At 44.8% G+C, this 14,735-nt stretch overlaps 1 protein-coding gene and 1 long non-coding RNA gene across 3 annotated transcripts in view; one reads left to right on the forward strand and one right to left on the reverse strand.

Annotated features, from left to right (window-relative positions):
• Window positions 1-14,735, reverse strand: part of LOC142069467 (uncharacterized) — an 82,382-nt gene that overhangs the window by 16,084 nt on the left and 51,563 nt on the right. The window lies entirely within an intron of this gene.
• P2RX1 (purinergic receptor P2X 1) overlaps window positions 8,025-14,735 on the forward strand; it is a 38,941-nt gene continuing 32,230 nt past the window's right edge. For both annotated transcript variants that reach the window (XM_048824474.2, XM_075120682.1), the window contains exon 1: window positions 8,025-8,357. In XM_048824474.2, coding sequence (XP_048680431.1) covers window positions 8,221-8,357 — 137 coding nt within the window. In that variant the 5' untranslated portion in view covers window positions 8,025-8,220. The remainder of the gene's footprint in view (window positions 8,358-14,735) is intronic.

Here is a 14,735-nt window from a genome sequence, read left to right on the forward strand (position 1 = left end):
CCAGAACAATTGGTGACTAATCTTTCAAAAACAAACAAACAACCCTGATATCACACATCGTAAGTGCAGCATCTGCCAGTACACAGGGGGAAAGCTTCCAGCCATAACCTGCTCCTCCCTTTTGTGATGACTTCAGAGTTCCTCTCTTGTCTTTGTCGATCTCAAGCTTTTCAGTAATATTGGCTTGTCAAGGTTCCTTCCCCCCTCTGAACTCTAGGGTACAGATGTGGGGACCTGCATGAAAACCTCCTAAGCTTACTTTTACCAGCTTAGGTTAAAACTTCCCCAAGGTACAAACTATTTTACCTTTTGCCCTTGGACTTTTGCTGCCGCCACCACCAAACATCTAACCGTTTGTTTTTTTTTATTAGGAAAGAGCTCGTTTGGAAATGTCTTTTCCCCCCAAAATCCTCACCAAAACCTTGCACCCCCCTTCCTGGGGAAGGTTTGATAAAAATCCTCACCAATTTGCATAGGTGACCACAGACCCAAACCCTTGGATCTTAAGAACAATGAAAAAGCATTCAGTTTCTTAAAAGAAGAATTTTAATAGAAGAAAAAGTAAAAAAGAATCACCTCTGTAAAATCAGAATGGTAAATACCTTACAGGGTGTCATAAATATAAAGGGAAGGGTAAACCCCTTTAAAATCCCTCCTGGACAGAGGAAAAATCCTCTCACCTGTAAAGGGTTAAGAAGCTAAAGGTAACCTCGCTGGCACCTGACCAAAATGACCAATGAGGAGACAAGATACTTTCAAAAGCTGGGAGGAGGGAGAGAAACAAAGAGTGTCTGTCTGTCTATATGCTGCTTTTGCCGGTGATAGCCCAGGAATGGAGTCTTAGAACTTTTAGTAAGTAATCTAGCTAGGTATGTGTTAGATTATGATTTCTTTAAATGGCTGAGAAAAGAATTGTGCTGAATAGAATAACTATTTCTGTCTGTGTATCTTTTTTGTAACTTAAGGTTTTGCCTAGAGGGATTCTCTATGTTTTGAATCTAATTACCCTGTAAGGTATCTACCATCCTGATTTTACAGAGGGGATTTCTTTACTTCTATTTACTCCTATTTCTATTAAAAGTCTTCTGGTAGGAAAACTGAATGCTTTTTCATTGTTCTCAGATCCAACGGTTTGGGTCTGTGGTCACCTATGCAAATTGGTGAGGCTTTTTATCCAACATTTCCCAGGAAAGGGGGGGGTGCAAGTGTTGGGAGGATTGTTCATTGTTCTTAAGATCCAAGGGTCTGGGTCTGTAGTCACCTAGGCAAATTGGTGAGGCTTTATACCAAACCTTGTCCAGGAAGTGGGGTGCAAGGTTTTGGGAAGTATTTTGGGGGGAAGGACGTTTCCAAACAGCTCTTCCCCAGTAACCAGTATTTGTTTGGTGGTGGTAGCGGCCAATCCAAGGACAAAGGGTGGAATATTTTGTACCTTGGGGAAGTTTTTGACCTAAGCTGGTAAAGATAAGCTTAGGAGGTTTTCATGCAGGTCCCTACATCTGTACCTTAGCATTCAGAGTGGGGGAGGAACCTTGACACAGGGTAATTAGATTCAAAACATAGAGAATCCCTCTAGGCAAAACCTTACGTTACAAAAAGACACAAAGACAGGAATATCCATTCCATTCAGCACAGCTTATTTTCTCAGCCATTTAAAGAAATTATAATCTAACGCATATCTAGCTAGATTACTTACTAAGTTCTCCATTCCTGTTCTGTCCCTGGCAAAAGCATCACACAGACAGACCCAGACCCTTTGTTTCTCCCCCCCTCCAGCTTTGAAAGTATCTTGTCTCCTCATTGGTCATTGTGGTCAGGTGCCAGCGAGGTTATCCTAGCTTCTTAACCCTTTACAGGTAAAAGGGTTTTTCCTCTGGCCAGGAGGGATTTTAAAGGTGTTTACCCTTCCCTTTATATGTATGACATGGCTCAATCCAGAAAACACTGATTACATTCCTAGTTCTGCACCATTGAAAGGAATGTGAATTTTGTCACTGATTTCAGTGTAAATAGGATCAGGCTTTCAGTACTTATTATCATGAGTCATTAATAGAGGTAATAACTTTTATGGCCTGACAAGCACGCATCTCGCAGTGTTTGCAGGATCCTGCTCTTATTTGTGATCAAACAAATACAAGTTTAAATGCAAACACATCTTATTTTGCACTAACCACAAGTTACTTTTCCATAAGAGGGAGCCAACCCCTGCATGAGAGGTTTCAGTCTCTTCTGTCTTTAAAATGTAAATATACTTAGGGCTTCTGGTTATCAGTGTTGTTTGCTTTAAAAATCTGTAGGTTGCCATTAGAAGAAGCCAACAACAGTATATAGCAATATTAAGCTGTGTGAGTTTGAAGTGTGTGTTAAGGGTTTTTGGGTTTGGTTTCCTAAGTGTGGTGGTAGGTGCAGCATTTCTGATATCCTCTCTGATCTCCCAGACCACCGCTCTGAGTGTGAAAGTCCACAGGACTCCTCTGTTCTTCTGAAATCTTAGTGTGACTAAATAGGAGTGTGAGAAGCTGTGATGATATTGAGCACACCTGACTGGTAGACAATGACAAGTAATGTTCAGCAGCATGGGGCTTGATCCTCCTATGGGCTGAGCCCTCTGGCTCTGATCCAGAAAAGCTCTTAAGCATGCAAGTAGGCCCACTGACTTCAGGTTTGAAACCTCCAGTTCACACGCTATAAAGAGTCACTACTGAAGGCTAGCCCCACGCAGAGGTAGGGCAAAGATGATCAAAGGAACTGCACGCTGCAAGAGCATTTTGTGCTGGCACTCCAGGCCAGTTAAAGATAGTGTTTCAAAAGGACTCATTCCCTACCCTGTGTTGCTAATACCACCTGAGTGTATTCAACCTTTACATGCTATTACATCACTATTGCTGCTGTTTTCAACTTCATGCCTCTTTTGCTTGTAGTTGGTTTCACTTTTTGGTTTTTAGGACTAGGCTACACTGGAAAATTCTGCCATTTTATATCTGTATATTTCAAGTGTAAACCTCCCCTTAGTATTGACATAGTTATAAAGGTGCTGATAATGGTATAGCTTATTTCCATTCAGGAAGGGGAATAAACTATACTGGTATAAGGCACCTTTGCAGCAGAATAATTGCATCCACACTAGGACTTATACCTGCATAACTCAGTAGGTGTAAAAAAAAAAAAATCACCCCCTGACCAACAGTTATCCCGGGATGAAAACGGAGTATAGACCAGGCCTTACACACTGTTTCAGCAGCATATGCTGCATAGATTAATTTTTAAAATCCTGTTTGTACTGAAATGTTAGTTTAGATATTTCATAAAAACATTTGTGTTCATATCAAAGTTTATAAAGTTAATATATATTAAGCAAAGCCTACGTTTAGGATTAAAGCTGCCACACAGAATCAGAGCTCTGGCTGGTGTAGATCAGCAGAGCCCCAGTGACTTCAGCTAAGGCACCTTCTCCCAGTTATGAGCTGCAATGAAGCTATGATGGTTTACGGCAGCTGAGGATCTGGCCTATGAGGTCCATTAATTATTTTACCTGCAAGGCAGCAGCAGCTTAGCATAGTACTGGCAAACATGACAGTTTAAACTAAGCATTTTTATACCACCACCATATGGTAGATGAGATGATCTCTATCGTAAGCTCATGCATTTTATGAACAGGGAACCAAAGCTTTAATGAGGGAAGTGTTGTAAATGTTGCAGTTTAGGAAGGGATACAAACTACCACAAACATCTGTGCTAAAGATCTAGGGGCAGAGTTTATTCTCCCTGCCCAAGATAAACACCATAGTGCATTATCCAGCTGTACTTGCTCTGCTGTTTTGGTGCCAGGTAGCTTAGCAATATACTTTCAAGGCTAGTTGGTTACTGGTAATAAAGTAATTAAGACAGTAGGGTACCTGCTTTAATGGCTGCATCGGGTTAAGCGAGGGTGGAATGGGGTTGAGTGAGGATGGGGTGGGGTTGGGACTCTCTCAAGCCAGTCTGGAGTAGGTTTATTTGGGACTTGACTAGGGAGCAAAGGTACATGTGATGCACAAGAGGGTGGGTCAAAGCCTCTCTGGGGACTGAATGAGCACAAGGCCTATAGCAAGGCTGAAGATAAATCCTGGGATGAGGGGGAAGAGTTTAGGCTTAAGCTTTCATAAGCCTTTTGGGTTTCCATCTCCCTGGCCTTAATGAAGCCCAATTCCGAGAGAGCAGGTGCTCAACCCTTTTTGAAAATCAGGCCCCGTTAAGTCGTCTCAAGTTTGGCACCCAAAAATAAAAATCACAAGTCACTGTTGGACCCCCTGACTAGAGGATTTAGGCGGTCAGGGCAGCCAATCCAACAGCTCCCTGAAGAAATTTTAAAATCGGAGATGAATATGGTCTCCCCTTAGTATTGCTGAAAGATTAGCCATTCTATTGAATCGAAGTCCTGGAGAGGGTTACAAGTTCCTCTTTTACAAGAGAGTTTGCTGTTAAATTTAGATGTCCTATTTTCCTTATTCCCATTTCTCTGGCAAGGGTGTGCAGCCTTCCCTAAAAGGCCACCTTTTGTACAGTAGGTTATGATTTATTTCCCACCCCCAACAGATGTCTAAGCTTATAAGGTCTGTTCTTCTCAGTAGCAATATCGGGCTTCACTCTTAAATGGTTATCATCAGCAATTTATGTTTGCTTTTGGCTTCCCATCTGATGGTTTTTCCACATCCTCTAGGGCTTAGGAGCCTGGATTACATTATGTCACTTAGAAGTAAGCAAAGTGGTACCATCTGATTTAGATTTCTAAGCTGCGTGGTATGCCCAAAAGGTTACTATGTAAGTTCATCTGTGTTTCCACACAGTCTATTTTAAATGCAGCAAGTGGCTCCTTGTAGTCTTGTGAAAGGATCTTGTTATAATCAATTTGTTCAGCTCTTTTCTTGTTTGTCAAGCCTTCAAATTATTGACCTTCTATGTCGAAGTGTTGCCAGGCTGAACTCAGTAGAAAGTGAAAAGTGACTAGGTGAAAATATTGCCATGTCTCAACAGGTCTGCTCCCTGCATGTATTCAGAGCCCTAACTTCTCACAGTACACGTGTATTTTAAAAAGCATGTTTTACTCTCCTTAGCCTGGTATAGCCACAATAGCCAGAGAAGGGGGGAGTTGGGGTCTATCCTGGTTCTTCTATCATTCAACACAATTGTTGTGAATAACTTCTTGGTTACTGGGGATGTTGCATACATCAGGAAGAGCCCAGCTTGACTCTCACAGGCCAGGCTGAATTTGCAGATCTGGCTGTTGGGGGAAACTCTTGTTAACTAAGCACTTGTAATGCAGAAATCTTTGAGGCAATAATTATGGAACCTCTTGAAGTTGTGTCTCCCCCCTCCCCCTACATACACGTGTCATGGTAGAATCGCACTTTCAAGGCTGCCATACTGGAAGCCATTTGAAAAGTTGCAAGGTAACCTCGCTGGGTCTCCTGCAGTGGGATTTCTACATTGTACCTACAGCTTTTGCACTAGACAGGAGTCTCAGCCAAAACTCTACTTTCAGCCCTCCCTCACGTCCTGATCCAAGTCTCAATCTGAAGCTAACAGGCCCAGGCCCATTTATTGGCACTCACTGACCTGCAATAAATGTCACATTGAGAAGCTTTCCCCAGGCTGCTGGGGCACAGTGGCTGTAGCTCTTTGCTCCCTTCCTCCTGAGATTCATTACATAGACCACATGGCAAGAGGATAGTCCTATCCTGCGCCACCTTGGGCAAGTCCCTTCACCCCTGTCCAGCTTGCTATTGATTCCTTGCTGCTTTATGCGTGAGCATTGTCTTTCTAAAGTGCATTGATACCAGTGAAACTCTCACATGAATGCTAGTTGTTATTATGGGCCAGATCCTCAAGAGCACCCCAGCTCTATTCAGCATGACCGCAAGGGGCTTTCCACCACCTTTCCGATCCCCAGCCCTGATCCTGGAGGGCAGCTGCAGGGCAGTTTGTCTCTCAGAACAAGATACAGCAGCATCACAGAGATGCTGCTCTATCTTGTTCCACCTGGAATTCTCCCCACAGTCCCAATGTGCCTCCACCAGGCAAGAAGAGCCAGAGTGAAGACTTGGCTATGTCCCTTTTTCTCCCTGGTACAACCCCAGAACAGCTTCTGTCCTAAGGGAGTCCGGACCAGGCACCATAGATCTGGCTACACCAGGTTTACACCACCCAAGGATTCCCAAACAGAGAGAATCCCCAGATGCCCCATTATGCAACTGATGCAAGAATCTGGCCCTGTTAATATCTGAGTACCAGGAAAGTTTCCTGACCCCCAGAATGTGCCCTGAAGCATGAGGATTACTATCAGAATTGTTCCAGACAAAGATTTTAGGTTTCATTGAGAGCATTTGGATTTGGGTTAAATTTACAGGCTTGAAACATAGTTGAAGTTTGCACAATGGTTCACTAAAGTTTTCCCACTACTGAGCTAAACTCGCTGATTTTATGGGATTTGAGTTGAAAACAAGTGAAATTCCCCGTTGTGCAAACTTCTGATGTGAACCATGACAATTTTACCTGGGTTCTGCTTTATGTATCTGAACCAGAAATTAGTAGTGAAAAGTGCTGTGAATCCAGGTGGAGTGGAATCAAATCAGAAACTCGTGGGGATTTCTTAAGTGTACCTTCCCTAGTTTACACAGTCTTATCTGATATTCTTGTACCTTCCAAATCCATCTCTTTAGAGACACACCTGAGTCATACAGTTTAGCTATGGATCTAACCTCTCCCAAAGTTCAGGAGTGTTTGCATTAGGCTGGAGGAGTGAGAGGTTAGATTACATCTATTTCTAGTAGCTAGGGTTGTTGGAAATGGCTGTCAATAAACTAGGCAAGATATTCATCTGATCCCAGGTCTGGGAACCAAGTGCTCTTACGTTTTTAGTCGGTCTTTAATGGATTCTCTCCCTCTGTATCCTTGGCAAATTCCATGGTCTTTCAGCGTCTGTTTCCCCATTTACAGTATTATTATTAATTGGTTGTATTACCATAGCACTTAGGTATTCCAGTCATGGCCTAGCACCCCCATTGTGCTAGGTGATGTACAAACACAGGACAAAAAGACAGTCCCTGCCCATCTATAATATGAGGAAGCTACCCACATCCCATGTGTATTGTGAGGCAGTTAATTAACATTTATGAAGCTCTCTAGCTGTTGCTAGTCCTATTCCTGGACATAGCCAATCCCTTTATAATCTTACTGAAATGACCATATTTGCTAGAGATAGGCCCAAACCTAAATCCCAAATCTGATCGGCCCCACACCCAAACTTTGGGAAAGTGCTAATCCAAACTTTGTGGCTGGCCCTTATCTCTATAATGGCCCAAGAGAAACCCTTGGATGCAAACCCCACCAAACATTCAGATCCGAATTCCTTCCCTTAGGCTGTTGCTTTGAGTTCGTGACTCCCCCTTTGACCTCCCAGTGCAAAACTAATGCCAAGAAAGAACAGAACTATAGAGGAGAGACTTATTGGGCTCTGGAGGGCAAGTGAATTACCAGAAAGCTGCACCAACTGCTGTAATCATGAAGACCACAAAAAAAAACACCCACAGGAAAAAACATTATTTCCCAGTATACAGTTGCTTGGGGGAGCAGCGTACAACAGGAAAGGGTCCCATGCACTTTCAGTAAACCACAGCAATCTACAAACTGACCTAGACCACATATCTTGATTGCACAACTTCCATTTTTTGCTAACAAACAGGCAATTTCTGTTACCCTCGGATGATTTCACCTTCCTGAGAAATTATATATGGCAATGTGCTGTTCCTGCCAGAAGGTCTGCCCCAGTCAGAGCAATCCGAATAGTAACTCTTAGCACCTTACATTGCACTCTGCATTGTCCAAATGCTTTGTAAGTGTTAACCCATCCTGCCAGTGTTGTGCTGCAGTTCCTGTGCTGCCGGATAGACTGGGCTGTATGCTTCTGTTACGTACCCACACATCCCCACCCCCAGACCATCTAAGGAGACACTGAGTGTACTGTGCACGCAGAGGTGAGCATATAGGAAGCGCAAGCTTCCATCCCCTCGCTGAGAAGGAACCAGATGTGCAGAGGGAAACCCTGGTAGATTTTTGTGCAAACAGAAGACTTGACCTCTTGTATCGAGGAGCTCCACCCACTACAGTCAGAAGGGACAAAGCCTGTGTTTGGTTTGGGATTAGGCATTTGCATAGAAGAGCATTAGTCCCGCTGCATCAGCCATGGGGCTCAAGCTCAGGGAGAAAGCTGCTTCCTTCTTCTTTGAATATGACACCCCCCGGATGGTGCTGGTAAACAACAAGAAAGTGGGACTCATCTTCCGGCTGATCCAGCTTGTGGTCCTTGGATACATCATAGGGTAAGGCTTTTCTAGCTTTCTACATAGCCTTTCACTTCAGTGAGAAATTCCAAACAGCAGCTCTTCCGAACTTTCCAGATACTAGACCTGCTGACCAGCCATTAAGCTCAGTGGTAGTGTTGCCACACAGTCAGTTCTTGCTTGGCTTGGCTATTGGAATTTCTGTTTGGCCCCCTTAGTAAAGCTGAGGCCCTGCCGCTTATGATCCTTAAACACCCTGAGCAGGGGCATTAGCTAGATTCTAATGTTGTGGGTAATTATATTTTGCCTCCATACAGTCTCCCAACAGTTTCAGCTGGATACAGTATTCACTTTGCCCTGAGCCGTATGTTGAGCAGTGTTGCACTGCACTGTTAAATAGTTGCTGTGTTAAACCCCAGAGGTGGCTGCATGTCAGTGATGAGTGTAACAATCCCAGTATGTAAACATCATAAATTGTGGTAAGCTCACTGGAGGAAAGGTCTTCTATAAGGGCCTGATCCAAAGCCCACTAAGTCATTTGTTCAGGCCCTCAATGCCTGCTGCTGTTACTATTTTCATTATATTAACCCTAACCCTAAGCTTTGTAATTTGTGAGACCCAAGCGGCAGAAAGAGGGAGGAGGAGTGGAGGGGAATCAGGCCAGACATTTCCTCTCTCTCTGGTACTGTTTCCCAAGAGGGAGGTAAAGCCAGCCTATGGGTTAAACAATGAGCATGGGATCCGGTGCTTCCAAAAGAGCAAGGCACAAATGTCTGCTTTGCTTTGTTTGTGCTTGAGGCTGGGCCCGAAGGCAGCTAGAGCTCAGCAGAAACTGTTTTAAACAGGGAGTAAATAAAGCAAACATGTCTAAAGCGCCTGACAAACTGAAAGGCACAGCGTGACCCGGGGTGTTTAGAGCTGCAGAAGGATCTTGCAGGAAGAGTTCATGTGCCCTGAATTGCCTGGGAAGTTTTCAGCACAAGTTTGTTTTTGAAAACTGTTACTGAACTGGCCGCCCGCAGGCAGCTATCAAACTGTAGCGTGGCACTGGGGGTTTTTCAAAAAGGGGTTAGAATCTCTGCACCGTTTGCACAGTGAGCCTCGCCACCTATTGAACAATCTCACCACAGAGCATGCACATGATTCACCACAGACACTGAAATACACTAATGTAGGCAGTAAAGTCACTGCACCAGCCTCCATCTCGGGGCAGGCCAGATAAGGGGCATGGCAAATTCAACACATCAGCTGCAGCCTCTCCTGGTGAGGCTGCTGAGGAGCATCCAGAGGAACTTAAACTGCCCTTCTAGGATGGGAGCCTTGAAGGCAGGCTGCAGTGGTGGAATGGGAGTAGAAGGTCACCTCCTGCCCCCATAGCTATTTGCACCTCTCTGTGCCAGTGGGGATGCATCCGGTGAGGTGTATTCAGTGATGGAACAATATTGATTTCCCCCACGTACGCTGAAGATGGGCAAAGCCCTAAAGATGGACTTCAATTCCCCCAGGAAATACTTGCCAGAGGGTTTCTAGGAGAAGGTTCTAGGACTGTGTGTGGCGCTTGGCTTTGTTTAACTCTCATTGTGGATGTGCAATTAGCAGCATTTGCAGGAGGGGCAGCGGGTGCATCCCGTTTATCCCCAAACAATCATTGCTTAGAGGCAGGGCAGCAGCCTCACAACCGGGGGGATGATGGTGGTGAGAACAGTAATTGCTGCCATTGGGACAGTTAAGGCCCTGGATCACCAAATTTGCTTTCTGGAAAGTGGCTGAAAAAACTTACTTTCTACGGAAAAACAGAAATGTCGCTTCACAGATTTTTGGGGGTGGGGGGGGAGAGGAGGTCGGTCCTTCCCTGCCCCAGTCTTTTCTGACTAGCCCCACCTTCAAATCTGAGCTGTAGGGCTATTGCAGAACGGGATAGCTTCAGTCTCCGTGTAGGGATCAAGGGTGAATGCAAACCAGAGGAGCTGGGGAGGGGAATATGGCCTGCAAAACATTGGAGAGAAACAGGCAGCAAAGCCTGTGCCGTGGCTCCAAAGCCAGAATCCAGAGTCCTTTTTTTTTTAAAAAAAAAACTTCAGCGGGTAGGTGCAATAAAGGCACGAACGAAGATATGCTGGCTGCACAGGCAATAAAAATGGCTGCCACATGGATAGAAGGGTAATTCTACCTCGCTCCCTCCCTGCCCCCCCCCTTTTTTTTTTTTTAAGAAGGGTGAAAATTGTTTGACTCCAACATCAGGCCTGGGAGAAAAGCTCTCTCTCTGTGTGGAAGACTTTTGCTTGTGGACTGTGTTGGCCATCTCTGCCATGCCAGATTACACGTACTGTAGGCGCTAATGGCCACAAGTGCTCAGCATCTCAGCTGCGCTATCTGTCTGAAAGAGCTCCTTCCCCTGTTTCCCCAGCTTTCTGCAGATCAAATAACTATATTCTCCCTTAATGAACAAGCCTGAGGAAGTTAGACTTTTTTTTAATCTTTGAAAGCAAGCTTGCCAGGCAGAGTTATTTTTACATTTAATATGTAAATGAGTCCATTCTCTTGAAGAACGGTTTGCTGGGCGATTATTATGGCATTGGGGATCCTGCCTGCCTCTGGGAAGAAATGTTATCGTAATGACACCAACTGCTGCATATTCTCAGCTGTAGTGGTCATTGATAGCAGAGATAGAAACTTCGGTTTCCACTTGACCTAAAGGAGTTTAGGCTTGGAATTAGACCAAAGGTTTCTAACCATCAGAGGAGCGAAGTTCTGGAACAGCCTCCCAAAGGGAGCAGTGGGGGCAAAAAACCTAACTGGCTTGAAGACTGAACTCGATAAGTTTATGGAGGGGATGGTATGATGGGACTGCCTATGGTGGCATGTAGCTGATGTGCGACTGTTAGTAGCAAATATCCCCAATGGTCAGTGATGGAATACTAGATGGGGAGGGCTCTGAGTTACTACAGAGAGTTCTTTCCCAGGTGTCTGGCTATTGGGTCTTGTTGAAGTGCCGAGGGTCTAACTGATCACCATATTTGGGGTCAGGAAAGAATTTTTCCCCAGGTCAGATTGACAGAGAGCAAGGGGTTTCGCCTTCCTCTGCAGCATGGGACATGAGTCACTTGCCGGTTTAAAGTAGTGTACATGGTGAATTCTCTGTAACATGAAGTCTTTAAGTTGAGGACTCCAGTAACTCAGGCAGAAGTTATGGTTCTATTACAGGAGTGTGTGGGTGAGGTTCTGTGGCCTGTAGTGTGCAGGAGGTCAGACTAGATGACCAAGGTGGTCCCATCTGGCCTTAAAGTCTGTGAGTCTATTAGTTTTCAGTAGCAACAGGGCTTGTACGTTCTCATGCTAGAAGCAAAGTTGGAGTTTAGCCCACTGACAAAAACAGAGGCAGCTTTATGTCTCTGTAGCTTCCTCTACCCTATTTTTATCTATGTACATCCTAAGATAGAGTTATCAATGCACCCCAAGTACATGCAGTCATTATTGCATGGGTCTGTGGGTTTTTCTAATCTGACAAGTTTACATGCAAAGACTTTTCCAACTATGGTGAGACTGTAATGATATTTCATTTGTATTTTCCCTCTCATTGTCCTACTGGGGTTTCTTTTACCAATGAGAGGGTTCAGAAGGAAGTGAGCGTTAGCATACACCATGTGAAAAAATGATCATTTGTTTGTCTTGGTATGTACAGAGTACAGATACGACGCATCCTGTTCCAGCTAGCCCCAGCAACAGTGAGGCTTAGCAAGCTGGATCTGAACCCAAATCCTCAATCTGAGCATCTCCAAATATTGAGGAAGTTATTATAGTACAGTAGCATTAAGAGGCCCCAAGATCAGGGCCCTATTGTTCTGGGTGCTGTACATGTCTAGTAAGACAGTTCCTGCCCCAAGAAGCTTTCAGGAAGAACAACAACAATGATTAGGGGTATGGAACAGCTTCCATATGAAGAGAGGTTTCAGAGTAACAGCCGTGTTAGTCTGTATTCGCAAAAAGAAAAGGAGAACTTGTGGCACCTTAGAGACTAACCAATTTATTTGAGCATAAGCTTTGGTGAGCTACAGCTCACTTCATCCGATGCATACTGTGGAAAGTGTAGAAGATCTTTTTATATACACACAAAGCATGAAGAGAGATTGAAAAGTCTGGGACTGTGCAGCTTGGAAGAGATGACTAAGGGCGGAAATGATAGAGGTCTATAAAATCGTGATTGGTGTGGAGAAAGTGAATAAGGATGTGTTTTATACCCCTTCACATAACAAGAACTAGGGGTCACCCAAAGAAATTAACAGGCAGCAGGTTTAAAACAAAGGGAAGTACTTTTTCACACAATGCCCAGCCAACCTGTGGAACTCATTACCAGGGGAGGTTGTGAAGGCCAAAAGCATAACTGGGTTCAAAAAAGAAATGGATACATTCCTGCAGGATAAATCCATCAATGCCTATTAGCCAAGATGGCTAAGCCTCTGATTGCCAGATGCTGGGAGCGGACAACAGGGGATAGATCACTCAATAAATTGCCTTGTTCTGCTCAATGAACATCTGAAGAGGGAAGCAGTTAGAGAACTGCACAAGCTATAACACTGTTACCTGGTCTCCTGCACATGTGCACATTGTTCAAGGTGTATATGAATAAGATTGACCCCAGTTAATGCCAGTTAGCTGCCCTAGGTAAATATGCCCTATGCATTGATCTTCACTGAGGTCTATGTGCATATTCATTGCATCTGCATTTGATGAAAACTCCAGGCTGGGGATGCTGAGGGAAAGATGCAGACAACGCTCTACTCCCTGGTCTAGCCTGGGAACACACAGGGAAAAGTATCAGTTTCAGACCTCCAACTGTCTAATCCTATGCCAGAAACTAAAACACAAGTCTGGTTACCAATAAGACTCTTCTTCCCATACTTCCAGTGGGTCCCAGCCATGCTAGAGAGTGATACGCAGTTCTTCTACTGCTGGGAGAATCTTGGAATATATATATATTCACCAGTAAAATATGCAAGAACCACAAGTCTCAATTCCCTCTGGCTTCCCAGCTGCTGCCTCTGCCAGGAAGGCTCATTTTCAAAAATCAACCCCTTCCCCCCACCATATACACACTTAGAAAAAGGTCTTTTAAAAATGGCCTTCCACAAATAGTTCTGCAGGCAGTAAGAACTGGGAGGCTCACTCATTTGCCTAGGATCCATCAGTTATTTGCCTAAGCACCCCAGCTATGGTGGCAAGCTTAGGAAACCTGGGCTGGAGATTTTGGCACAACCAAGGCATTCTTGTTGTTTCCCTTCTGTTTGGCTACAGATGGCATTAGGTTCCTAGTCCAAGTGTAAAACGCCATCTACTGAAGCAGGTCAACACTGGCTCTGAGCATCTACTGGCCTAGAAAAATTGCAAGACAGGCCCACAGTCACTTTCTCATCTAGCCCCCAGAAACATGCTGCAGTGGGTCTAGGCAGCAGACAGGCACTAAAGCTGTTGCTGCACAGGTGATTACTAAATCTGGTAGAGCTGGCCCTGTAGAAGCGGTGCTTTCTCTGACTCAGTAGGCAGAGAGCATCATTTTAGCTCTATTAGAGAGACAATGTGGGTGAGGTAATATCTTTTATTTATTGGACCTACTTCTGTTGGTGAGAGAGACACGCTTGCAAGCCACACAGAGCTCTTCTTCAGGTCTGGGGAATGTCCTTTGTCACTGTGGGAATGTTACCTTTCAGTTAATGAGGGGCAGGTATTGCAGACCTGCCTAATGCTCTGGGGCTACGGGTATTGCACTGTCTCTCTCTAGGCACCAGGGTCATCTCTTCTTTTGTTAAATCCGTTTCCTTTTTATTTCAATAGGGAATGCGTTACATGTGACACACTGGGAACTGCTGAAATGCCTCAGCCACAGCTGCAGTACTAGTTTTCCCAGCCACTTTGCTCCCTGCAGTGTCCAGCAACGCTCTAAAACTGGAGAAGCCAGCTGCCTGGCTAAGAGGGCAGTTCAGTCTCTGTGCTCATTAAGGCCCTGGGTGCCCTCAACTCCCAGTGAAGTCAATGGGAGTTGAAGGGGCACAACACCTTGCTGAAGGCTCTCATAGAAGCAGGCCCTTTGTTCCTGGCTTCTCTGCTAAAAACTTGGTGCTCTTCAGCCTGCTATGGCTGTAGTTTTAAGATGGCAAAAGGGAAACTCTGGTGATGCATGTGAATTTTTGCTTCGGCGTCTGTCTGCAGGGAGCTGGGCTGAGGCTGAGACCACTGTCTCATTTGGTGGAGGCCACCCAACAGCCTTTTAGTTACTGCTGGTGTAACATCCCTCTCCTGGGTGGGTCGTTGGCAGCAGGGATTGAACCAGGGATCTCTGGATCGAAAACCATGAGTCTCTACTTCCTGAGATAGAAGACCCATGTTTGTAGCAGGCTAATCAACCTCTATATACAGCCCAGC

This window comes from Caretta caretta, chromosome 17 (assembly GCF_965140235.1).
Source record: "Caretta caretta isolate rCarCar2 chromosome 17, rCarCar1.hap1, whole genome shotgun sequence".
In the NCBI taxonomy this organism is placed as follows: domain Eukaryota; kingdom Metazoa; phylum Chordata; order Testudines; family Cheloniidae; genus Caretta; species Caretta caretta.